We start from the raw sequence: 27,867 nt of genomic DNA, 5'->3' as shown, positions 1-27,867 counted from the left end.
CCATGCCTGCCTGCAATCCTTTGAGCCTCCCCAAATTCTCCCCATGCTTCGAGGCCTGGCTTCAAGTCCCACCCTCCCTGAAGAACACTTTCCAGATAATTCTGGTTCATTCTTAACTCTGTGTCTGAAAACTGTTCTACGATTGTTGCCACTGAATTTTATTTTGCATCATCTTTTGTTTCATTCAACGATGCTTCTAGGATATGTGGGGGATCCAAACAAATATTTTTGTGGGGCTTGTCTAAATACACATCTTGATTCATCTTAAAATCACCATCAACACTATTCTGGTAGCCCAACCTCATGTGATACCATGAAACAAATACCATACCAGCCAGCTGGAATGATTTGCTTGCCAGAATATTCTCCTGGAACCAAGACTCTGGGAGAACTCAATAAGCATGAGTTCAGAAGCTTCTTGGGGCATCTAGTTGACTCCACATGTGGGGTAGAGGATTGAAGAGTGCCTCAAAGGGGAGAGAGGGGGTCTGGGGTCCACATAGGTTCAATTTGAGATTGGGGCTCTTTACATAGCTGACACTGCAAGCCTTGGTCAGTCGAGACACTGGAGGGGAACGTAGAAAGTTTTGAGAAAGATGCTTCTTGCCATCAAGACCCACAAAGAACCTCCTCTGGATTTGGGGCACTTGCCCTGATGGCGCTATCTACCTGGCCAGTCCTCAGCACTGGAGGGGGACTTAGAAAATATTGAGACAGTCATTCCAAAGCATGGGACCCCTAAAGTGAGGGCCCATTGCAGGTGCCCCACTTGCTTGGGTCTAAGGGCAGTACACTGTTTACATTTTGTCTCTATATCAAAATGCAAGTTATTTGAAAAAAAAAAAAAGAAGTGCATTCTATTTCATTTCCCCATCTCTCACCCCTGCCGTCTGTTATAGAATGCATGGTGTACTGCAAAGTATTGTATAAGAACTTCTGATAATGTTGGGGTAGTTGTGATAGCAGTAGCAGGTCCTACTACCCCCAACTTTACCTTGCTCACCACTTAGGCCTGAGGGCAGTGCCTTTAAGCATGTCCTCCAGGTGGCTCTGAATCCCCTGAGTAGCTCTCTAAGATGTGGAAAGAGGAGTATCTAAACAGTGAGAAAAGTCTGCAATTCATACAGAAGCAGAACTTTGGGTATAATGGGCCCAGGAGGAAGGAGTCTTGTAACTGGGCAGATAGGTGGGTGGGTGGTACCTGGGCATCCCCCATTGCAAGCCAGCCCAAGAGAGCTAGGGCATTCCCAATCCTCCCACATGCCTGTCATGCTGAGACTCCAAGACCTTGAATATATTTGGGAAGGAAATATTTTCTTCTAAGAAGAAATTTTATTTTTCTGAAAACAAATTTACTTTTAGCCCCCATATGTTATCTCACCCAACATGCAAATACACATGCATACCTGTGTGCACACATACACACACATTCCCTCCCTTCCTCCCTGTGACTCTTATCTCTCTACTGTTCCCCATATGCTAGTTATATGACCTTGAGGGACGTTTCTTAATATCTGTGTGCCTCCATCTCCTTTTTGGTAAAAGTAGGAATAAATAATGACATTTAGCTCAAAAAATGAAAGGCTAGAACTGATACGAAAACCTCTGGTATGATAGGTGGTGGTCCTGATAGTTTCCCTCCTTCCACTCAAAACATGCATACACACACCAATAAATTCACTGATGCAGGCATTCACTTCCACATCCCACAAACACCTGTGATAGCCTCCTGTATGTGAGGCTCTATGCAGGTGGGGGCAGGGGGCCTAGGTCTTTTTTTCCATCTTGCAGAACTTAAAGCCTCTGACATTCTGTGCTCCTATGCTGTAGAACAGGAACTGTGGTTAAGAATGCTATTTGTGTCTTTGGAAAATTTGATTCCTTGTATATAAGACTTCAGAAAAGTTGTTAGCATTATCTCCCCCATTTACAAACTGTTAATTTTCAGTAGGGAAAGATCAGATTAGATTGTGTGCCAACTAAACAATCCCATCTATTTTCCCCCTCCTACTGAAATGTTTGTCTTCCTTTTATTGTTCTGCCTGCCTCCTCATTGTTATTCATATAGTTCTGTCACTCACAGCTCTACGTTACCACAGATTACAGAAATATCAGTTCATTAAACAAGTTCTGCCACTTCGACTGAGGAAGAAACGCCGGTCTCCATGTACTGTCTACTAATAAATGGAGACAAACAAAAAACAAATACACAAGATAAATTTATCTCCTGACTGATGTACTTACCACTCTGCTGTTTGGTGTGATTACATTAATATTTTATGAAATTCACTTAAAAGCAAGTATATTCATGACATATGGCTAAAGCCAGCATAGATAAACTCCCTTTCTTCCTAATGTTCAATATGCCAACAGTTCATAGGTACACTGCCCAGAAGGGCTTGCTAGAGGGCAGGTTGTACATTGTACATGATATTTCAAGGGCTCCTATCACATTTATTATTTCTTTTGTTTATCTGCAACCATTAAGCACCAAAGTAGACCTGAATTTCCAATACCAACCAAGAAAATAACCATTTGAAATCATAGCTCTCAGACAGTATTTTCAGAATCTGGAAAAAAAAATCAAAGAAATTCAACAATTTAAAATATACTGGGAGTAGACCCGATAAATTCTCTCCCTTTTCCAGACCCTGTTCTGGCTTGAGGAGTACAGCCAAAAAGTGCATAATATTATGTCTTATGTTGGGAATTCAAACTTCTGAATGAGATTTGAAATCATTTTATAAAAGGGTTGTGGAAAAGGCCAAGGTATTCGCCCAAAGTCCTTCCACAATAAATACGCTGTTCTGTTTTGCTTTTACTGTCTCTTCTAACACCCTTCCCCTGCCCCCTTCTTGACTCTTGGCATGGCCATTGGCGGAAGTGTCATAAGATGTTGGTTTTTAGTCCCTCTTCTGATTTATGTACTTTCCAAAGTCCCAGCTTACTGGAAATGCTGCAAATGCTGTGTGTTAGTTGGGCCAGCTTGCTCCTCCAAGTTGCAGCTCTATTAACATGATTTCAAGTAATGTTTCAGTATAGCCTTAAGCTTTCCTGCTGCCTAGCAACTTGCACTTAACTCAGCCTAGGGTAGTTATGTAGCAATATTATCATCCTTCATTCTCTGTGCACATCTGAGCCACGGAGCTACAACTGAGGCAAATGTCATGTCTGTGCTGCCACCCAGTCATCCTTATGTCTATCCATTTATACGTCCTTCAATATTTTGATGCCAGGCCCTCTGCAGGTGTGGGTTGAGGGAATGAGTAACACAGAATCATTAACCTCATAGTTTAGTTTGGAAACAGCCACGCTGTTAAATAACTACAATGCTTTATTATCAATTATCACTTTGTTTATTGGGTGCTTACAATGTGCTAGGAGCTATGCTAAGCATTTTATATAATCTCATTCCAAAAGACCTGTGGTCTAGGTACTGTTATTATCCTTCATTTTATAAATAAAGAAACTGGGGCTCAGAAAGGTTTAGTTACTTGCCCAAGGTTACACAGCCAGTAAGAGACAAGACCTAGGATTCAAATCCAGGTTGGTATAACTCTAATGTTCTTAACTATAGCACTGCCTCTCAATGTAGTATGACAATTGTTTTAATCAGTTAATTTAATTACAGGTATAAGGTGAAGCAAGTATGCTGAAAAGCATGGCAGATGAACAACAAAATACTTTTACATAATTCTATTTTCCAAGTGTGGTGGATTAAAGGTGGATATAAATTCTTTGATTCCCCTCCTATCTGTGGTGAAGTCTATGCCCCACCCCCTTAAGGATCTGAATGGGCTCTAGAACTACTTTGACCAATAAAATATGGAAAGAAGGGATGTTGTATCCATTTTCTTGCCCAAGCCTTAAGAGAGATAAAATTTCCATTTGTCTCTGGAAACACTTGCTATGAGAGCTTCAGTCACAATGTAACATGTCTGACTACCATTCTAGAGAGATGACGTGCAGAGGGCCTTAGTGTAAATGGGAAGGGAGGAGTCCAGCTGAGCCCAGTGTTTTATCTGTCCCTGCCAAGGTGCAATGCATATGAATGAAGTTGTCTTGGAACCTCCAGACTAGCCCACCACAGCTGAGGCATCCCAGTTGATACCATATGCAACAGGATTGCCCATTTAAGTCCTGCCTCAAATTCTTCATCCAGAAAAATCTTACAATGTAATAAAGTGATTGTGTTTTAAGTCACTAAATTATAACGTGTTGGTCATGCAGCAATAGGTAAGCAGAATATGCAGCATGCCTGAGGAGTGGGGTGTGACTGGTTAGTAGAGTTAGCTGTTTTCAAATAATGAAAATAGAAAGTACACCAAGCACCCACCTAGACTGACATTATTTTTCTGATTTTTGAAATGGTGCTTTGGGACCCAGCAGGGCCCCAGAGCCACTGCCTTCAGCAATTGTTGTCGCTGTACTATTGCTGTGAGGGAGGGCCAGTTGGGACAATGCCAGATGATGGACATTCTACCAGATGTACTAGGACTACAGATACCTACAAAACACTAGAAACTTTAGAGGTTGCCCATCTTTGATCCATGACAAAGACACCACATGTGCCAATTTTATGGTTCACTCCTTCATATTTTCTGACAGGCCAGATCACAATGGCTTCTTTCTGTACCTCTACTTTTGCAGCAGAGAAGGAGGATGGTGTCCATAATACTACTGTCTGTTAACTGAGTGTATATGAATTTCCAAGTTTTATACACATCATCTCATTTAAACTTCACAACAATCCTAAGGAATGGACAATATTATTATTCCCTATTTTACAGATGATGAAATTGAAGCTTATAAAGATAATACAGTAAGGCCAAACAGTAGGTGGCTTTTACTAGCTATACTCTCAATCATTAGTTTCCTCTGTTTCTCACAAATTCCATGGGTCCACAGGAAAAAAAAAGATGCTTCTTGTCAGATTAAGCTCTGTATCTACCTACTTAACCTGAAGTGGCCTTCAAATGTTTCTACCCAAGAGGCTACCTTAGGTTTGCTTATCTCTACACCTAGAATTGCCAGTTGAGATATTCAATGTATATATTGTCACAGAGTTAGATAATTTAGAGGCCTCTGTTTTAAATCTAATGTCTCAACTTTAACCCACAGGAGAAGTTGGAATTGTGGCAATGTGTGAACTGGAGGTAGGCCTATTTAGGAGTTACATGTTTACTATCCTGCTTGCCTTTTCAGAACCAGACCCTGGTTGCGGCTGTTTGGAGGCCCCTTCATACCCTCAGAAAGGCTCTGCCTACACTTAGTGACTTCTCCTCATCCAAGTCGCCCCCAAGTCCATTAAAGGCATTTCCTATCTTTTAGGTATTCCAGAGACCCTTTGAGCACCAGGAGGTAGTTTGTACTCACAGCAAAATCACTGAAATGCAACTATAGATTAGTCCAAAATAAGTGTTCCAAATAGGATCTAATTATATATGCATAATTAAGCTTTTTATAGAAAATTATGATTCAAGTTCAGGTATATTATTGTTATTTCTTTAGAGTTCCTACAAAATTCATTGGAAAATTAAGAATTATGCTTGGGCATTGAGAAATTTTAACTCACTACAGTCCTGACTATTTCCTCTCTATGCAGATCCTTGAAAAGACTTCAGGTAGCCAACTTGAAGAGGGAACACAGATGATCTTGAACTTACAACAAGCCCTCTTGGAAACAGAATATAAGTTTTTAAGTTTTTGCATGATGACTCTCAAAACCTAACAATATCTGTTCTGCTTCTCCAGAAGATCATCAACACCCTTATTTCAGGCCAGTTGGAAAGTTGAGGCAGAGCCTGGTTCATGTACAAACGAGGCAGCAAGCTGGGCTTGGGTGGGTTATGTGGCATAATTTCAGTTCATAAAGACTTTCCCTATAAATCTCAACCCTGATCCCAAATTTCAACCAGTGAAGCTTTGTTTCTTTAGTATAAGTTTTTGCAAATATCTATTTTTCTAGGCCACCTTCCCCATAGTCCTCCCTTTGTGTTTTTGCCTCTTTAGAACATTTGACAGATTCAGGGTCATGCCCTTGACTCTCATCTAGGGATGCTGTGAACACCTCTGAAAGGGTATTAGTGAGGACATTTCACACTACATTTTTGGCTCCTAGATTTCTGGACTTTAGAGATGAATAAAATAAAATTATATATATATATTTAAGATCGCCAACCTCTTAATTTGCTGAGAAAAGACATGGGAAAAAAATAACAAAAGTTGTCCAGGTAACATACACATAATTCATAAAAGACAGAACATTTTAAAACCAAAAATATAGAAAATCTATAATCTCTGCATGAAGAGCAGTCCATTCAATTGAGCAAATTTAGCTTCATGAAAAATTCACTATATTCTTAGTTTTTACATTTTGCAGTAGACTAGGAAAAGCAGTATCAACTGGTCCTGGGCTACACTTAGTGTACACCCCTATATATGAAGATCCCTGTGAAAAAATTATTTCACAACTAAAGTGTCAAACACATACACACACAAGTGTTAAGGGCCATGAAATTTTTGACTTTTCTTGAGGATTGGTATATTTTCTCTTTGGGGAAAATGCAAATTATATAACTGATCAGGTTTCCTTTTTTGTTTTGGCTACCTGGTCACAGGTGCAGTTCAGCTTTAGAAACTGGGTGGGATCCTATGAACTATACATCTGAATTCTAATTAACTGCCCTACCTGGTCTTCACCTTCTATTCTCATTTATATTTTGATGATGGTTTATTTCACTTGTAACTTTCCTCTTTTACTGTAATCTTTTTTATAAGCTGCCTCAAAAACTTTGTGGAATAGGGTAATAGAGTCCACCTCAATATTTAACCATGTTCCCATACTGTATAGTCTTGTATACCTTCCAGTTTGGGGGTCATTGGTGTACCATTTCCTTTGCCTGGACTGTTCTTAGTTCCCTTTTTTTCACCTGATGCCTTCCTATATATCTCTGGACACTGAGTTCAAATGTTGCCACTTCTGTGAGCCTTCCCTGATCACCACTACCTACCTAACACCGGCCATCACATCCTGGCTAAAACAATACTTTTCTACATGTATCAACTATGAAACTTGCTACATTGTAGTGTAGTGGTATGGACTTTGCTGCCTCTACTACTGGACTCTGAACTTGAAGGCAAGGATTGAGCCATGCCCATCTGTGACCCCCTCGACCTAGCTCAATATATTTTTAATGGATGGATGGGTGAATAAAAGCACAAATGAAAAAAATGTTTTGGAAGTCCTTGAGCTGTTGAGGGTCAAGAGGCACCTCATAAATGAGAACAGGTTTTATCAGGGAGAAAATATGAATATGAGGATTATAAAAGTACTGGAGTCACTATGAGGGCAGGAATCTTTGTCTTTTTTTTTTTTGAATGATTTATCCCCAGGGCTTCTGACAGTACCTTGAGTACAGCAGGCCTCAGTAAATGTCTCTTGTATGAATAAATGAACCATCTCACTCTGCCACAGTCTTCAGAATAGTTTCCATGGGGAGTCTTGAAAATGCCATCACTTGGTAGTATTCAAGCTTGTTTTGGAAAGACATTAGTTCTGTTTGCTATAGTATTTTGTATATTATTGGCTCTTGGTGAAATCTTTACCATGATGATGAACAGTGCTCTTCCCTCTCAGAATCTCAACTTTGTCTGCCACTGAAGGCATATTCTATTTGTGGAAGATGTTAAAATAATAGAAACCCAAGCCTGGGCCTCCTTGAGGAGCTTGCAAAACAGTGGCCTGTCATGGTCACACATCTTCAATCTTTCTTTCTGTTCTCATCAGAGCTGGCCTGCTGGGTCCAGTGAGAACTGCTTCCTTAAGAATGACAATACTCATAGATGGGCAGGGTCTTTTTCTGGGAATAAGGTCCATGAGTCTGTATTTTCTAACATCTCTCATTATGGAGGAGGCATAGACAATACAGTGGAGACACTATAATGAAGAACATTTCTCCTTCTTTGGGACTTCACAGGCTCCACATCTGTATGCTAATGATATTTTAATTGAGGGGAAAATAAAGGGAGCAGCATGCAGTATTCAGCAAGTATCCCTTATTCAGTCCATTCTTGGATTCATCTGGGATGACAGGCAGAACAACTCTCCTTAAAAAGGCAGCCTGACTCTTTTTTGGTGCCTCCCTTCATGTGAAAACTAACATTAGTCTTATTTGATCGGCTTGGAAAAGCAAATACTCTTGCAGGAAAGACAGCTGCCAGCCAGAGGGGACCCCCTAATCTGCCATCATTGTGGATTAACTTTATTGAACAGCAGTTGTACAAAAAAATACTATGATAGATAAAAGGGAGCTCCACACCAAACCCCAGAGATGGCCTGTCTCTGCTCCTCACTTGATGAATATAATAAGTCAGACATTGCCCTGATGACAACTATGTGTCCAAGAGACTCAGTATCCATGACAGTATGGATTTGAGCTCTCTGGGGGAAGTCAAGAAACCGTATGTATTATTTGTTTTTCATCAACGCCAAAAGCCTTTTCTGTTGTCACAGATAGGCCAGATGAGACCGGACAAAGAAAAGTCTGCTGGCTCAGTAGGAAACCTCCTAAGGGGCAGAAAAGTAGCTGAATTACTAAGCCATCAATGGGTGACCTCAGGGAACAGTTCTATGTGGCTCATTTGCGGCCTTTTCCATTTTAAGGAATTTGGGGCAGTAGGAAGAGGACTAGGGGGATGTTTTATCCCATTCATTTAAAACATTACATAAAAGAGTGGCACCCTGTTCCCCAGACTTTAGCAAGAAGAAGGGTAGGCAGCATTGGAGTGTGGTGTCAACTTTCTATTTCTGTGGACTCCCCACCAGATTCACAGGGAGCGGTCATTAGTACTGTCAGACACATACTATTCTCTTCACCTGCCATTGTCCAGTACTTCTCCGGGGAAAAATTCACCCCTGCATTCATTATACTTCACTGTTGTTAAGAATAGAAATAAGCCATAATTTAACTTTTTATGAGCCATATATCAGATGTGAACTTGAAATAATAGTTTTAATCATAGCTGAGTTCATTGACTCACTGTGAGTCAGACATCATTCTAAGACTTTACATGTATTAACTCATTAATCCTTATAACAACCCTATGCCATAGGTGCTATTATTATCTCTGTTTTTACAAATGAAGAAATTGAGGCATAGAGAGGTTAAGTTACCTGCTAAAGGTTACACAGCTACTTAATGGCAGGGCAGGGATTTATTTGAACTTAGGCAGTCTATATTCAGAACCCATGTTCTAATTTTGATGATGAAACTGCCTTCCCAAAATAATACGGAGAGGAGAAAAATCAGTTCACATATAACTGAAGTAGTTTTACACATAGCTTTACAAAGTATGTCTCAGCCTAGTGCTACTGCCTCATATACTTTTAAGACAACAAGGGCACTGCTAAACTAAATATCGGTACTTCTAAGACCAGGTTTCCAAAAAGTCAAGTAACTTTCCCTGGAGCATAACTCAATGATCACTGAATCACAAGGTTGAAGGGGACCCTGAGAAGCCATTTCTTCATAGTCCTTAAGAAAACAAGAGGGAGGAAAAGGGATTAGAAGCAGAAATTAAAATCACTCTTGAGTGTTCTAATGTGATGAACACTCATTAGAGCTGACAGTGGCTGCACAGCACCCAAGTACTTTCAATTTAAGTGGGAGCTTAGCAGCTATTTGAAAGAAGTATGTTAGTATTTCCTTCATCTTAAAGAACATGTAGTATGACTAACAGCAATAATAATGATGCCAGTTAACCTTTATTGAGTGCTTATTATATACCAAGCATTGTGCTAAGTATATTATTTAACCTTCATAGCAATCTTATGAGGTACATACTATAACTACCCCATTTTACAGATGAGAAAACTAAGGTACAAATAGGTCAAGTAACTTGCTCAAGGTCACATAGCTAGCAAGTGGCAGGGCCAGGATTCAACCCAAGCAGCTTGTCTTTGAGGCCTGTGTTATTAAATACTAAGAAAGGTACTGTCTCTGCAGAAATAGCCCCCTCAGCTACTGTTAAGAGAACCTACCTCAATTTTCTAGACCTAATATTGACCTCAACACAAGCTTTAGAGCTGTAATGATAACTTGGATGAATTTTTTACTCTCAATACTAGGCCTTTTTTGCTCCGTATTATAGATGGGTGACTAAGCACTGAAGATTACTTTGTGAGCATAGATTTATATTTAGATGTGGTAATTTACAAATAATCTGATGTAAGCTAATATTTAGTTCCCTTGGTATTAGAGCAGATTTGGCCTCAAGATTTTTCCTGGGACACACAGTTCAGACTTCCATAAACTGGTAATATTTAAGCCAAATCAGATAATCTAGTCACTTTTGACTATAAGAGATTGTGATTAAGGACCACCCCATATGGAACTATAAAATAATACATAAGATTTTAGTTTAAATTCTATTATAATGAAATAATGAAGAAAAACTAAATATAAACTGCTTTGGAAATATTTATGAGAAATAATAATTATTTTTAAAGTATTTTAACAGCCAACATTTTTGAGCATGCACTATGTGCCAGGCATTGTGCTAAGCACAATTTAATTCTTACAATAACCCTAAGGGTTAGGTACTAGTAGTCTGATTTTATGAATGAGGAAATTGAGTCTCAAAGAAGATATGTAACTACCCAAGGTGAAGTAGTAAAAGAAACAGGCTTGAAAGTCAGGCAGACTGACTCCAGAGTCTGAATTCTTAGCCACTATGCAATACTGGCTCCTGTCATAACACCTGCTGGTCCCAGATTGGCACCACTAGTCATTTCAAACCTAAGGAGATACAAGGTCCAATCATTCTAGCCTTCAGAGAATTCTTGGTTGTTCATTTCAATCATAGTCGGTCTATTGAAGTAGGATGTAGCTAGTTGACTATAGTCTATGGTATGAATTCTAGTTTGGTGGGACAGTTCTTTGCCTCTGCCACGTATAGAACATCTAAGCTCTTTTTTCCTCCACCCATTTCTCATTTACATATTTTTTCTTTGTTTGGCTTTTTTATGCTTGTTCCCTAGCTTCAATGTAATAACATTTCTTAATTTATTATTAAGATTATTAAGTATTGTTGTTACCTAGTCTACTTCACCCAAATTATAACCTACAAGGATTCAAAATCTGGGCTGGAACTGTGAAATTATCTTGGGGGTTTTTGGGGGTAACTAACTATATAAACAAATGGCACAACAAAGTGGCGTCATTCTCAACTTTAATGTGTTTCTCAACCTTAACTTGCTTATGAATCACCTGGGGATCATGTTAAAATGCAGCTTCTGATTCAGTAGGTCTGGGCTGTGGCCTGAGACTCTGGGATTCTTAACAGCTCCCAGGTTATGCAGACCACACTTTAAGTAGCAAGGTCGTAGGTTGGCCTGGTCCTGTCATGCTTTTAAGGTGGATCACAGTAAGTGAATCTGGGGAGATTAATGTTTAGGATGTTTTAAAAAGCACCCTAGGCTTCCTGATACGTCAATTCCCTAATGTCTCCATAAACCCATTTAATGGTTAATGGCTCTGACAGTCCAGGAAGCTTTTTTGTGTCTAAACTAAGCCCTTCAGATGATATGGCATTTTCCTTCTGGTTTTATCCTTAGTGGAAATGGAGTTAGTACACCATGCCCATTCTCTTACAGGTTACTTTGTTTAAAAAATATGAACAGTTATTCAACATCAACAATAGTCTTTGGGATGTTCCCCACTATCTGCTATCCTTCCCTTTATGAACCTAAGATTTTTGGGCTATCTAAGTCAGTTCCTAGCTCTGTGTTTATTTGCCTCCTCTAAGAAATCTCTAAAATTAGACAAACTTTGTAATTACTTGCCAAATCCTGTTGTATTTTTATTTCAATGAGCTATTTAAATGTTCAGTGACCATATCCTGCATCAGATATACCCCTAGCTTGCCCATAGTGCAATAGGTAGTATACTAGTAACTACTGGCCACCCAGCCTGTAAAGCTCAGATTACAAAAATGAACACTCTAGGCAGAATCTGGTAAATGTCAACTTCAAAATAAGTTGTGTCATACTGTTATATTTATGTCCACATGGTCAATAAAAAAAAACACTTGTGAGGTGATTAAAAATAGCATACCAGGTAAAATTGGTTGTCCAGCAATTCCCAGCGGTGCCATTCCAAGATTATTCATTGCCGTGGCCCATGCAGTTGGATCAGACATAGGTAGCGTCATTGCAGTGGAATCCACATTCAGAGTTCTACTATTATCAGCTAAAAAGAAATGACAAGCAAAATAATTTGTTGCATTTAGGTTTCAGTATCTAGTTTACTTACCAATGTAAACTCTGGCAAACTCTTTACAGAAATGGACTGATGGACAAGTGATGGATAAGGTCTTAACTCCAGCCCTTTACAAGGGTTGAAACAGTACAGCTTGAACTGTCAGGAAGTCATAGAATTTGAAAGCAATTTACCAGATGGCATTTTAGTGTTTCTTTCTCTCTTTCTCTCCTCCTCTATCCCTCTCCCCTCACTCTTCCCTTCCTTCCCTTCTTCCTTCTTTCCTTCCTTCATTTTTGTTTCTAAAGTCATGAAGATTTTAATTTTTTAGAGCAGTTTTAGGTTTACAACAAAATTGAGGGGAAAGTACAGAGAGTTCACACATACCTCCTACCCCTACACATGCATAGCCTCTCCTATTATCAAAATCCCCCACCAGAGTGCTACATTTGTTGCAACTGATGAACCTACATTGACACATCCTAATCATCCAAAAGCCACAGTTTACATTAGGTTTCACTCTGGTGTTTTACATTCTACAGGTTTTGAAAAATGCATAATAACATATATCCATCACTATAGTATCATAAAGAGTATTTCCAATGCCCTAAAAATCCTTTGTTCTCTGCTTATTCCTACTTCCCCACCTCCCCTAACTGCAGCTACCACTGATCTTTTTACTCTCTTCATAGTTTTGCCTTTTCTAGAATGTCATATAGTTAGAATCGCACAGTATGTAGCCTTTTCAGATTGGCTCCCTTCACTTAGGAATATGCATTTAAGTTTCCTCCATGTCTTTTTGTGGTTCCAGAGCTCATTTCATTTTTCCCCTGAATAATATTCCATTGTCTGGATATACCACAGTTTATTATCTTTTCACTGAAGGACATGGTGATTACTTCCAAATTCTGGCAATTATGAATAAAACTGCTATAAACAATTGTGTGTACATTTTTGTGTCAACATAAGTTTTCAACTCCTTTGTGTAAATACCAAGCAACACAATCACTGGATTTTATGGTTAGAGCGTATTTAGTTTTGTAAGAAACCTCCAACCTGTCTTCCAAAGTGGCTGTACCATTTTGCATTCCTACCACCAATAAATGACAGTTCCTATTGATTCACATCCTTATCAGTATTTAGTGTTGTCAGTGTTCTGGATTTTGCCATTCTAATAGGTGTGTAGTGGTATTTCATTGTTTTAATTTGCATTGCCCTGATGACATATGATGTGGAATATCTTTTCAAATGCTTATTTACCATCCATATATCTTCTTTGGTGAGGTGTCTACTAGTCATTGGCCCATTTTTAAAATCAGGTTGTTTGTTTTCTTATTGTTGAGTTTTAAGAGTTCTTTGTATATTTTAGATAACAGTCCTTTATCATATGTGTATTTTGTAAATATTTTCTTCAAGATTGTGGCTTGTCTTCTCATTCTCTTGACATTGTCTCTCGCAAGTTTTAAATTTTAATGAAGCCCAGCTTATCAATAATTTCTTTCATGGATCATGACTTTGGTGTTATATTTAAAAAAATCATTGCCATATTCAAAGTCATCCGGGTTTTCTCTTATGTTGTTTTCTAGGAGTTTTATAGTTTTGCATTTCACATTTAGGCCTATGATCCATTTTGAGTTAGTTTTTGTGATAGATATAAGATCTGTGTCTAGATTCATTTTTTTTTTGCATATGGTTGTCCAGTTGTCCTGGCACATTTGTTGAAGAGACTATCTTTGCTCCATTGTATTGCATTTGCTCCTTTGTCAAAAATCAGTTGACTTTATTTATGAGGATCTACCTCTGGGCTCTCTATTCTGTTCCATTGAACTATTTGTCTATTTTTTCATCAATACCACCCTGTCTTGATTACTGTAGGTTTACAGTAAGTCTTGAAGTTGGGTAGTGTCAGTCTTCCAACTTTATTTTTCTCCTTCCAATATTATGTTGGCTATTTTGGGTCTTTTGCTTCTCCACATAAACTTCAGAGTCAGTTTTTTAGATATCCAGAAAATAACTTGCTTAGGTTTTGATTGAAATTGCATTGAATCAGGTTGGGAAGAACTGACATCCTGACAATACCGTGTCTTCCTATCCATTAACATGAAACATCTCTCCATTTATTTTAGTTCTTCTTTGACTTTCTTCATCAGAATTTTGTAGTTTTCCAAGTTTTCTTTTTTCAAGTGTACATACCACAGGAGCTTGGGATGATTAAGAGGTTACCCATTCTTCTCATAGTCTAGTTGCATATAATTACTTTAGCAGCTTCCATACATCTACTCATACATGCAAACCAAGAAAAAACATCCATGGGTTTCCACAGTAGCAATGAAAAGGAACAATTATATTCCTGATGTAACTTCTTATCTTTGAGGCAGTACTACTGAGCTGGACACATAATAAACACAAATCAATTTGGCCAACTGAGTATTCTGAGGGTTAGGAGGATACCAGAGTACAAGCAGATAGGAGACATAGCCCCTGCCTTCAAAGGTTATACAATCTAATTGAAGAGACCAATGATGCTGGTGATGATTATTACTATTATCATTACTCTAACCACCTCCATCCATTACTACCCCTATTTATTGAATATTTGCCATATGCTAGGTAAAGCTCTTGGCATGCATTATTTTCATTTAACTTACACAACAACCCTATGAGATGGGGGATCTTTATATCTCCATTTAACAGATGAGGGGATTTGAAGGGTTTTATATATATAGTCCAAGGTCACACAAGATGTGTACTTCTAGCCACCATGATTTAGTATCTCCTAATTAAACAGTTAGGAAACAATTAAAGAGTCAAATGTTATAGACTAGAAATGTTACGGAAGTTTAAGGAATGAAGAGCTACTGTGGTTTGAGTAGGTGGGAAAGGCTTTGTGGAGAAGATAGGATTTGAAAGAATGGTCCAGATTTCTATAGAATATCTTGAGTTATGGGTGGTTATTAGATAGGTGAAGAAGAGGGGGTAAGGCATTCCAGAGCAGGGATGACATAAGCAAAGACTTGGAAGTGGGATATATATATATATATATATATTGCACAGTTGGGAGAGATATAGCCGTAAATCATCTGAGCACAAAACATCTTTTATTTTGGGAAGTTTTTCTCTGATTACCAATATCCATACAAAAAAAAAAAACAACCAACTTTCCATTGCTTTCCTACTACCTCCCAGTATGCACTCCTACCAGTTACACCCCCAAGGCAACTCTATTCTAATAGTAGCTTGCTAATGTCCGTCCATCACATCCTTCCAACCTGGCAGTATGAGGGATGATCCTTGGCTGGGTTATTTATACAAGTGCTATTTTGTGGTCACTGATTGGTCATTATAAGCAAATATAAATGTCCAAAAAATTATTTCTTAAATACTAGTTTTTATTATTCCCCTATGCCTATGCTTCCTCTCCATAAACCATCCCCTCAACAGAGTGATTGGTGGCCCTAAGCATTTCTTACTGCAATCAGAAGTCACATTTCCAAACTGGTGATTTCTCCATCCGTAGGAGCTCTAGTCCTTACACCCAGTTTTCAGTGCTTTCCTTGTAGGCATATAAGAAGTCTAGAAATAGCCTCTTTGTAAATATTATCAAGAAAACAAACATGGGGCAGTAAATATCCATTGGTCAAGAGTTTATATAGTGATCATTAGGTTCATCCTGACTTCCAGCCCCAACTAGGGGAGACAAACTTTTAGAGAATGTTGTAGCTGGAAGGGACCTTTAGACATTACTGAGTTTGCACTCTGATTTTTTTTCTGCTGGCTAGAGAATGACTTCCAGTGGAAACAGGTAGTTTTTAAGAAGAATTGGGCCCCCATGTCGAAAATAATTTTTGTAACAGTGTGGCTACTCATTGGCTCTGCAGGCCTGGGAAATAGGAGAAAATCAGGAATTATTCTCAATAAAGAGTTCTGAGATCAAAGAATTTACAATGTACCAACGAGCCACACTCTGGACTAATTTGGTGGGTGTGAGTAGAGAATTATCTAAATTATTAGTTTTTTTTTAAAGGACAGCATAGTATCACTATTTTCAAACTACATATTAATTCACAGTGCCTGTTAAAATGTTAGCAACTACAGTTCCTGCTAGGCTTGTTTACATGAATAGATAGGGAACATGTGTAATTTAACAGCATTATTTTGCTATAATGAACTTGATTCTTAAATCCTTAAGGAGTTCTGCTTTAAATGCCCTTCTCACCTCCCTCCCCTTCCTCAACACCCATCTCCACCTGTCAAATCCTACACATTTTTCAAAGGTGGTCTCAAATGCCACCTTGTCTCTGAAGCCACCTCACTGGAATGAATTACTCCTTTCTATGTGTTCTCATAGTATTTTATCTAGAATTTGATTTTCCCATGTTTGCTTATTCTCTCACTTCTCCCCAAACATTTTATTGTATCTTACTATGTACTAGGTTCTGTGCTAGGGACTAGGAATACAGAGATGAACAAAACTCATTTACTGCTCTGGAAGAACTCCATATACAATGAGAGGCATGACACATAAACAATCAAACACAAATCACTGTAGTAAGTATTGTATCAAAAACTAAAAGTCAAGTGCTACAGGATACAGAAGGGGTAATGAAATATGCTGGAATGGGTTTGCAGATATGTGTTTGGGGTTGGGGGTTGGAGGAGATGAAGAATAGCCAGGGAAGTCTTCAGTGGCAAAGAATTATTTGAAATGAGTCTTTAAGGAGGGGTAGGATTTTCCTCTAGTTAGTGAATGGAGGAGTAGGGTTGAAGAGCATTCCAGGAAGGAAGAACAACTGAACATTTACCATTGACTGCCTTGAATTATAGCTACTGGATACATGTCTCTCTTCTGCTAGCCTGCATGCTCCTTTAGGTCAGGGACTGGGTTTGGGGCATCTTTGTTCCCCCATTTCTTAGTTTAGTGTCTGGTATGAAGTAGGTATTCAAAAAATATTGGAGTGAATGAAGGAAATCAACTTACACTGATTTGGGGCACAATAATCAATCCATGCAATGACACAGAGTGATTATTTGTATATCTTTTCAGAATGATAAATTGTCTTAAAAGGGATGACATAATTTCTAAACTTATTCTCTCTCCAGGACAACTTGATTTACATGTAGGGATTTACTTAGTGTTACAACCAGGGATAGATGGACCCAACTAATAATTCAGTTTGATCTTGTTAGTTATAATCTTTTTCCCATATAGACACAGTCATACATATAAGTAAGCTTGTAAATTTTTACTTTCAAAGAGAAATCCCAGATGATCATCTCTGGCAGCAATCTGGATTTAAAGTCTGCACTAACAAAACATGCTGTGCTAAACATCTGTTACGAATCATCACTTAACGTGGAAAAGTTAAGTCTTGGATTCAGTTTCCAGACTAAAAATGGACATCCAGCAATTTCTTTAAGTGTTTTATAAAAGTAGTCCCACGTCACTAAAGGAAGAGATTGCTCATTTTCCCATGAGTCCTACGCTCACTGGCAGCAGGAAAGAATATTCAGAAGGCAAGTGCCTGTGGTTGTCAAATGCTCTTCAAAATACCTCACCCAAGTCTGTAGGACACCAAGTGTCCTGCTATGCTGGTTTTCTTGTTCTGCTTGTGTGGCAACTCCTCAAGAGAACACAAGTTGTAGAGTGGTAGTAAATGAGTACCCTCTGGGTAAGCTGATTGAAGATATGGCACTAGGAACAAGTGATCATTAGCACCAAAAGAATAAAAGATTGAGAAGTGAACATCCACTTTAACCTGGCACCACCCCATAACTATCAAATCACTACTGCCATCTGTTTGTTTATCTTTGCATTGTTTATGCTTCACTGATTAAGTCATCAATTACTCTCAGTGATCTGATCTTGAGGACAACACACACACACACACATTCTGTGATACACCCCATCCTATAGTGGAGTTAACTATTTCAAATGTTTCCTTTATTTCCTTTGAAGTAAGTTCATTACGTTGGTGCCGTCTTGCCAAATATATTTTGTTAAGACATAAGCTCTTCTTCTCTGATGATTTATTATCTTCTAATTCTCTGTTTTGTTCTCTGTTTTATATCCATTGTTTTGTATGCTTGCTAGATGTTACACAGCATTGTACAAAGTTGAGGAAAGGATTTTATCAACAAACATCTATTGAAAGTCTCCTAAGAGTAGAAAATAACCTTGTCTAGTGATTAAGAGCATGGGTTTGGTAATCAGATGGCTTTGGACCAGAGTTTAGCTCTACTACTTAGTGACTGTAACGTGCTCATTCTCATTCTCTTTCTCTCTTTACTTTTTGCCAGTCTGCCTTCCAGCCTTCCTTTCATATTTACTGTATGTTCATTGAACATTTTCTATGTGTTAAGCATCACTCTAGATGCTGAAGACATTCTGGTGAGTCAAACAGGCCTCATCCTTGGTCTTACTTGATAGTAGCTACTTTATAGATTTGTTAAAGATTAAATTAGATAATGTGGGTAAAGAATTTAACATGGTTTCTGGGTCATATTGAGCACTTAGTAAGTGGTAATAATGACATGGTAATAGTTAGGATGATGATGATGATGATGATGGTGATGAAGTAGTCCCAGCCCTTGAAGAGCTCAAAGTCTACTGAGAGATACAGCATAAATATGAATTATTACACTACATTTTACAGATAATGAAACTGAGGCAGAGAGAATTTAAGTAATCAGCTCAATATCACTCAGCTAATAAGTGGTAGAACAGGGATACAGACCCAGGCAGCTCTGATGCCAATGCCCACAGTCTCATCCATCACACTAAACTCCCTCCAAAGAGCCCCTTTATTTCCTGTGTTCCCCTAGCTCACTGAAAACATTACTATCACAGCTCTTACAACATTATATTTTTATCACCTCTTTCTATGGCTCTTTCTCCTCCTAGACTCTGTAATCCCTTATTCCTCCTTGTAATTCCTAGTGCCTAAACACCATTTCTGACATAGAGTAGATGTTCAGCAAACACTTTTAAACAAATTAATAAGGAGATCTATGAGTATGTAGAAGGGAGTCCTGCACAGACATTGTTCTTCCCAGAAGCAGATGCCAAGCTATTCAGAATAGGGTACTATTCTGTTGTTGTATTAAGATAAAATATATTTTGGTGGGGTTCTTATGAATATTTTAAATGGAGAGAGAAGAAGATAAAATGGTGGTAATTTGGGGTATTATAATCCTACCATGCTATGATATGAGAGAATCAAAATTATAGAAATACAAACTTTAAGAAAGGTAAGTCTGGAGATGGGGAGATAATTTTTCATCACAGAGAAATTCTTTATGGGTAAGAAGGAACCGACTGAAATTTCTTTGAGAATTTAAGGCAATTAAATTTACTAAAATAAATGTGCATGTAGCAGTCATATTTGTTAGTACCTTGGGGATAGGGGTAAACCTCATTTACTTTTGTATATTCTACAGTGACTACCTCAAAGTATGTGCCAATAAGTGTGCTTTTAAATAAGTGAACTCTGTAAGAACTCAGAATTTACAAAGTGGGGCTTACCTGCAACGCCTATTTCATAGACCCACATCCATCTAAAACCACTTTGCATTGTGTGGTCCTGAACCATGAACTTAGCTCTCTAGTCATTTCTGCAGAAGGAAGATAGCGATCCAAAGCTGGGTGACACATCAGACCTCTGGAACATACCAGGACTTAGACAAATGGTGAATAACAGTGTTAATGATAGTAATTATATAACAAGTCTAATAATAGTTAACATTTCTTTAATTCTTATTACATGCCAGGTACTGTCCTAGGCACATTATTTACATTAATTTAAAACTCACAACCCTACGAAGTAGGACCTCTCATTATCCCCATTTTACTGATGAGGTAACAAGAAACAGAGGTTAAGCAATCTGTCCATGGTCATATATTAGCTTACAATGGAGCTGGGATTCAAACCCAGGCAGTCTTGCTCCGCAGTTCATGCTCTTAACCACTATCCTATAAAAAAACTAGGGGAGTCAGAAAGTTATAGAATATTTGAGCTGGGAGGGCTAGAGCGCTCATCATTACAGATGGGTGCTCCCCACGTCCTCTATTGTAGTTCTTAATGGAGGCTAAGTTTACCCTTCCCAAGGCACATTTGGTAATATTTGGAGACATCTTCAGTTGTCACAACTGGGAGTGGGGAGGTGCTACTGACTTCTGGTGGGTAGAGGTCAGGGATAATGCTAAACATCCTACAATGTGTGGGACAATCCCCCACCCCCAAACAATGATCTGGCCCCAAATGTCCATACTGCCAAGGTTAAAAAACCCAGCTCTATTGCAGCAATTTTCATATGTTCTTACTGGAGAGTGCCTTATACTCATGGTTCCATCACAATGCTTTCTTGTCCACCACACGTGCCAATCCCAACTTCTGAAATTTATGCCCTACTCCCTTCTGCCACTGTGCTAGGACTAATCTGATCACACTCCTCCCATTCTCAGCCATGAATATATTAGCATTTTTAGAATGGTTAATTTTATGCTTCACATCAAAGAAATGATCCTTATGGTGAGGAGTCCAGGTGCCATGGAAGGCTGATGGGATTCTGTTTAGAGAGTAGTCTTGGAAATAGCATTAGGATTATCATGCCAAAGGAAAAGAGAGGCCGTCTAGAAAATCCTTGCATGGAATGCAGAAGACAACCCCATCTCTAGCATAACACACTAGACCTTGCATACAGTAGGCACATAAGAATTGTATGTTAAGGAAGATTATGGCACAAGGGCAGGGTTGGGTGTCCTAAAACTCAATAGCATGATACTTTTTGTTCTCTGGCTAAGGGAAAGGAAACAGCAGGATAAACCATATTTTGGGTCTACATTAAGTCTGGGGCTCAAGGGTTTACCCAGGTTTGGTATTTATTGCTCATGGAGCAATACTGTGTGTTGTAGGTGTTATTTTGAATCCCTGCTCCTTTTCTTTGAAACTTAACAATCCATCATTGTTTGTAAACAATGCACTGAAGCCTCAGGCACACCCTACTCTCTCTCCGATCACAGATGTCACCAGCAGTGACGCCACAGCTTGCATTGTGGCCGTGCAGGGTAAGAGAACTGAGGGGGCTTTTGTAAGACAAGGTTCCCAGGAGGCATGAGAGAGATGACGCTATTTAGACAGGCAAGGGCTTTATCTCCTTATGAGTGTTACCAAGGATGGGTCAGAGAGCCACTCAAGGGGATCTGGATGTCACAATATATTCTTCCTTGGGGAAGAAGGGGGAAGGGAAGGGGAGGGAAAAGGAAACATAAAAGGGAAAGGGAAGGGTTTTTATGCTGGCTTATACAGTTGGTAATTATTCTCACAAGAGCTGTGACTGTGGTGTGGTAGGGGTGGGAGAGAGTAGCTTGATCCTCAAGGTATGCAGATGAGGACCTCAGGGTAGAGGGTGCTTTCACAAACTGACCCTCATGCTGGAAGATTCATTGTTCTAGTCTACAAGCTGAATGGTCCTGGAGACAGCCACCTCCATACTGGAACAGTTATAATGATGTTCAAGGTTTTAAACTGGATATATAAGAAGCTAGGGTGTCAAGTCAGCCATCCAGATGGCAGTTCCAGTGGGGTGGGGGTGTAGTGAGGAAGAAAAAGGTCAAAGACCTTTGGCATAGACCTCTCCAAGGAATTCACAGTATACACTCTATGTTTATGAAGGGAACAGGGTATAGTGGAAGGAGTACAGCTTGGGGCCAGGTACAAAATCAAGTCTTGGCTCTATTACTTACTAGCTGTGTGACTTTAGGCAAGTTCCACAAACTCTAGCCTGTTTATTCACCTGCAGTTAGAGATAATGATACCTATCTTTCAGGTACTAAGTTAATGATAATAATTTTGATTCTTAATAATGGTTAAATGCTTATTATGTGCCAAATACTGTTTTAAGGCTTTATATGTATTATGTAATCTAATCCACATAACAATCCTGAGACAGGTAATATTTATCATTAGACCCATTTTACAGATAAGGAAAAGGAAACACAAAGAAGTTAGGAAGTAGCCCAAGGTCACAGATGGCATTAATGCTGGAGTGAAATTCAGATTTAGGTACTATGGCTCCACAGCCCATACTTTTAGGCACTGAACTCTATCCTAAGACTGCAGTATAAAGAATGCTGAACCCGATATCTAACACAGAGCAAGTATTCAATCATGATTTAACCTCACTTCCTTTATCTCTCCCTTCCTTTTTTTTCTGTTTAAGAAAGAAACCATTCAGCTGCCCTACTGGGGTCTCTTCTTCCACTTCTTTAAGCTGGAGCCAGGGGTTTTCTTTGTTATTTCAGGATGGGCTGGCATTAGTTGAGGAATCTCAGAGATAGTCCTTGTCACTTCAAGGTTATTAGCTGAATGTGAGCCAGGAAAATAGGTTGAAGTCAGACGCAAGGGCCCAGGAATCCCAGTAGGCTCCACCACAGGAATCTTGGAGAACTTCCTCTGTCGGTAAGAGAAGTGGCTAGCTGTACTAGAGAGGCTCTCTTTGGCTTTTCTGCACTTAGGTCCATAATTCTCCACCCCTAACTTCTTGAGCTTCTGAGATACCAGTGAACTCACATTACCTTGGTCTAGGTTGAATGGTGGACTGTGGCCCTCTAGTCTTTAGGATTGCATCATCACATTCATTCTATATTTCCTCACCTAACAGAGTGAGAACATCAAAAGCATAAATGGGCCACAAAAATGCTACCATACCTCAGCTCCTTTAACATCTCCACTAACTGCCTGTTGAGCCACACATTTTTTTTCCTGGTTTTGAAACACACACATTAATATTACTGACAGGCTCCCAAATGTTGTAGCTACTGGTTTCAACTAGAAATCTTAATGTTTAACAAACTGACTAACTGTATTTCAGGTCCTGAGCATCCTCTTTAAGTTAATGGCATTGCTGGTGATGGAGGGGGAATGGAGAAAGAAAAAAATAGAAGCATAAACTCTGAAAGTTCCCAAAACTCTGTGGTCAATGCTTTTCTGAGGTAAGTTGCATAAGAGATGATTTGGCAACCCTGCTGTTATGCTGTTGGAAGTCTGGCAAGATCTCTTGGAGGGAAAAAATAAACAGCCCTGGGGTTAATCCACAAGCCGTTTTGCTTTAGCCTTTGTTGCTGAAAATCTTTCCAACATGTTTCAATCCACTTCCTTGCCACAGGAGATAGAGTACAACAAAGATAAATATAGCATGGGCTAGATCTGGAATTAGGAGGGCTGAGTTTGAACTCTGGCTCAACTATTTACTCCTGGTGTAGCAATTACACCCGTGTTTGTCCAAGTGCAGTCCAACCATGTGCATCAGAATCACCTGGAGTGCTTGCTAAATAGTCAAGTTCCAGAGTCCACTGCTGATGTTTTCATCTGGGAGGTGCTAGGAAATCTGACTGCTGAACAAACACCCTAGATAACTCTTACACCCACTACAAATTTGAGAAACACAGAGCGTCAGTTTCCTCATCTATAAATAAGAATGATACCACCCCTTTAACAGGGTTGTGGTGAAAACAACACAGGTGGTCAATATATGCTCGATGTACCTGAATCTTTGAGTGAGATTATGGCAGGGCTTCAGGATACATTCTGAATATTAATTTAACAAACATGTTACATCCATGCAGCATTTCATGGTACCAAGGTGAAAAAACCCATGTTTCCCTGCCCTTTGAGGGGCTCATAGACTAGTGGGAGAGACAGACATGAAAACAAAATTATCGTATAGTTTGATAATGGCTAAACAGAGATATGAAGTGAGAGGCAGCTACTCCACTCTGATGAGAGGTGGTGGTGGAGGAGGGAGGGGAGCATAGAGGAAGTGATGCTAAGCTGGAGGCGACTTTAAAGTGAGTTTTGAAAGATAAGTCAGTTTCGGTACTGTGGATATCTTAAAAGTGGAGAAGATGAGGCTGTATTTGTGTTAAGTCTAAAACCTAAAATAGAAATTGTTCCTGTTTGGAGGAGATGGGCATGAGTGGAGAATACTTTCCATATCAGTTTACTTATTATTCCTTGCTCCTAAAAGTAGAATGTTAAAAAACTGGAGTCATTTTGTGTTCTCCAGTTCACTGGACTCTTGAGAGGATAGGTATTAGACTATGTTGCTGACTTGTCTTTCAAGTCACTAACTACAAGGCCATGGTCTAAGTCAGGAGGGTGGGACACTGGCCATGACCACTATAAACAAGTCAAGTGTTAAATCCTACTGATAATGGGAACTTTGGCTTGAGAACTAGCTGTCTCAGCAGAGTCATCCTCAAATATTAAGGGCAATGCTATATATACACATACAGCCGCAGGAGGCAGTGACTAATGGCTCTGCTTTACGCCAGCAGCCCTAGCCTCTTTCTAGTTTCCTTACCTCTACAGGCAGCCTAATTTGGGTTTTCAAACTCCACCTCAAGTTGACAAATAATCAGAAAACAATAACCTTTACTATTCAGAACTTCCCACTGTCTCTACCACCCTTCATGTTTCAAAATGACTGAGCTTTTTGAAAACTACAACATACTCCTATCAACCCCCATTATGCCTTTTGCCAGACCAAACATAATAAACTCTCAACCCTTAATTCTGTGTGACCCTGAATGAAAGAAAAATAGGCTTATAACAGTAGTTAAGATCATGGGCTTTGGATTAGATCTGAGTTCTAATTTTGGCCTGCCACTTATTAGCTGTGTGATGCTAAGGAAGTGACTTAATGTCTCTATTCTTCACTTTTCACACCTGAAAAATGATGATAAGAGTAGTACCTCTCTCATAGGGCTGTGGTAAGGATTTAAAGAGAAAATATGTGGGGAAAAAAGGCCCACTGCAGTGCCTAGCTTAATAAGAAGTAGTAGAATACTAGTAATTATTATTATTATTAATATATTAGCCATAGTAAGCATTACTTCTGATACCTTATGGAAAATAGGGGCCATTGTGGGTGGGGAGAGAAGGGAGTATTATGATTCCTTCAGGTGAAAAGTACAAGTAAGTACCAGTATGGGAACCAACCATTAATAATAAAAAGTAGGGAATGTATTTAAACAAAAAAGAACAAAATGGCTTCTCTTTAAACAATTCTTTGCCAAAAACACTGTCAGAAAGAACAGCAGGACTAATTTATATACCTCTCATCTGATTGATGCATTTTCTAAGAGTGGTACTGCTAATAAAATTCTCAAAAATATTTTCCAGTGTTACCCTCCTCCCCCACTGTATATACATACCCAAGGCCCATCAGACCTGCTGCCAAAAACCATTCTTTTTTCTCCAAAAGCATGGATGGCATTTGCATCCAGGCTCTCTCATGATCACCCCATCTGTGGTGAAGGGAAACCAGAATAACTTAGTATCACATCTCAATTCTCCATGACCAGGATGGGAAGCAATTAGGGAAGGGAAGAGAAGAGGTTGCTTTTCATGGCAAGCTTTCCAATAAGACAAAGGGAGGTTATGGCCATGGCTGTGACCTTTGACAGCTGGGCAGAGGACACCCACTGTATCAGCCTACTCCAGGAACAATCCATATGCAAGTGATTTGCTCGGCAGTTTGTAATTTTGGAACAGTATTAATAATAGCGCCTTTCCTGGAATCTATCTTATATATGACGTATTTTGCCCCATTTAATTCAATAGTTCTGAATATTTTAATATAGCAGTAGTAGTTCAAATAGCAAACACATGTGAGCTATTGACTTTCTTTCCTTTTATCCATTTCTGCTGTAACTTTAATTTTCTTCCTGAGTGAATCTCCAGGCCACTAGTGACATCACCTTTAATCTATTTGTGTTTTTTTTCCTTAATTGGCATTAATATGGAGGAGATATAAGCTGTTAAAAAATAAAAGAAGTCCAGGTTGGTGATGATCTCCAGAACAAACCTTACAGGGATTGGTAGAATAAATTTGATCTGAAAATGATTACAAAGGGTGAATTCTCTGTTAATAATGAATTGGAAAGAAAATCAGGCTGGGAGTATTTGCTTATCCACTTATTTCCACGTGGAAGAAAAGCCATAATTCCTGTCAGCCTGTGCTTACAGCATGCCTAGATTGGCCAGAGAGAAACCAACCAGTGCTGAAAATAAATATACAGGCCCACCCGTTCACTGCATTCTCTGTCAGGTCCAACACCAAGAAAAGCCACAAGATAAGTCTTTCGGTAACAACCCATAAATCCATAGTTACAGTTCAAGCACTTAACTTCAAATTCCCAAATGACTATGTCACTGTTTCACTGTCCTTTGTTCTTCCAGAAGCTAGAAGTTCACTGTCAAAAAGCAGGAGAGGGGAGGAGAGGAGCAAGGCAGCTGGAACACTCAACGACCCCAGAAAAAATTTGGGAAAGCCTGTCCTCCTTACGAATCACAACTTCTTGAGAAACTAACTGATATGTCAGTGGAAGCCACTGTCAGAGCAAGCTGGCTAAGGTTTTTATCAAAGTGCACCTAGCTCTCAAGAGCAATGTTCCTTAAAAATCCAAAGCTAGTTTCTGTATATCAAATCCTATTTTTCCACTGATTCACACTGTCTTTTTCTAACTTTTTAAATTAAATATTGAATAGCTACAAAGGGAAATTTAAGAGACAAGTGTGAAGTATAAAAAACAATGGTGCAATGAATATTGTGTATCTAACATGCAGTTTAAGAAAGAGAGTATAACTATTACCTTTAAAGGCCACCATGTGTTCCTCCCCTAATTCCTTCCATCTCCCCTTGGAGATAACCACTATTCTGATTTTGCGTTAATTATTCCTTGCTTATCTTTATAGTACTACTACATATAATGATGCTGTCTCTTCCGAAATGTTTAATCTGAATTTCTGGAGAACCCTTCAGTTGCCAGGAGCTTTAATCTGTGCTGTTCTCCCTCATGTTCCTTCCCTCCCCTTCTCTTCCCCCACCCTTCTCCAGCTTGCTGGGTAGTTGGTGATCTATGAATAAACATGAGTTTCAAAGGTGCTATGTAGTAGTGAACCCATAGGAAAAGTCGGGAATTCTTTTTTAACAAGGCTAATTTCCTTTTGTTTTTCAAGTGAATCCCTGCATGGGTCTTAATTTGTTTACTTGGAGATTTGAGGACACGGAGGTGGCAATGGGCTAGGGTTCCTGAGTCAGAAGACTATGCTACTTACTGGCTGTGTGACTTTGGGCTAGCCACTTAATATCTCTGAGCCTTGGCTCCCTCATCTCAAAAACACAGACAACAATAATATTGATCTTACAGGGCTGGGGAGATGGTTCAATAAGAGAGCTTAATTGTAAAAGTATTTTGGAAGCTCTGTAAATTTTAGCTGTTAATGCTGTTGCAGCTCTGCTGCTTTTATTGATGCTGTAAGATCACTTTTGTTAAAGTCAAGGTAAAGGACTAGAGGGTTATGAATTTTCCAAGTCTGGAGCTAATCCACAGGTTTATCCTTGCCAGCTGTCTGGCAAAGCTGGAAGAGCACAGACAAAATTAAAATTTCTTTTCCAACTCTGTATTACTGGTCTACATGGAAATGTTCCACCTTTGAACAGCTTCCTCAAATCCCACTGGACCTGCCCAATCTGCACGTGTGGGAGTTGTGTTTGCTCTGGCCTATGTCAGTGCTGAAGCCTAGGGCAGAAAGGAGTCACATGT

The 27,867-nt window shown here is 39.2% G+C and overlaps 1 protein-coding gene across 15 annotated transcripts in view; it reads right to left on the bottom strand.

Moving 5' to 3' along the window:
- The window catches only part of ENOX2 (ecto-NOX disulfide-thiol exchanger 2), a 248,277-nt gene that overhangs the window by 58,182 nt on the left and 162,228 nt on the right, over positions 1-27,867 (bottom strand). For 11 of the 15 annotated variants that reach the window (XM_031445409.2, XM_031445407.2, XM_031445411.2 and 8 more), the window contains one exon: positions 12,117-12,251. In XM_031445409.2, coding sequence (XP_031301269.1) covers positions 12,117-12,213 — 97 coding nt within the window. In that variant the 5' untranslated portion in view covers positions 12,214-12,251. Of the gene's footprint in view, positions 1-12,116; positions 12,252-19,782; positions 19,909-25,473; positions 25,495-27,867 lie in introns of those variants that run through there. The other 4 variants (XM_031445415.2, XM_010991557.3, XM_031445406.2 and 1 more) reach the window with 4 other exon arrangements.

The sequence above is a fragment of the Camelus dromedarius genome, chromosome X, assembly GCF_036321535.1.
Source record: "Camelus dromedarius isolate mCamDro1 chromosome X, mCamDro1.pat, whole genome shotgun sequence".
NCBI lineage: Eukaryota > Metazoa > Chordata > Mammalia > Artiodactyla > Camelidae > Camelus > Camelus dromedarius.
The sequence above is the reverse complement of the archived record's forward strand: the minus strand, read 5'-3'. Positions and strand labels throughout refer to the sequence as shown.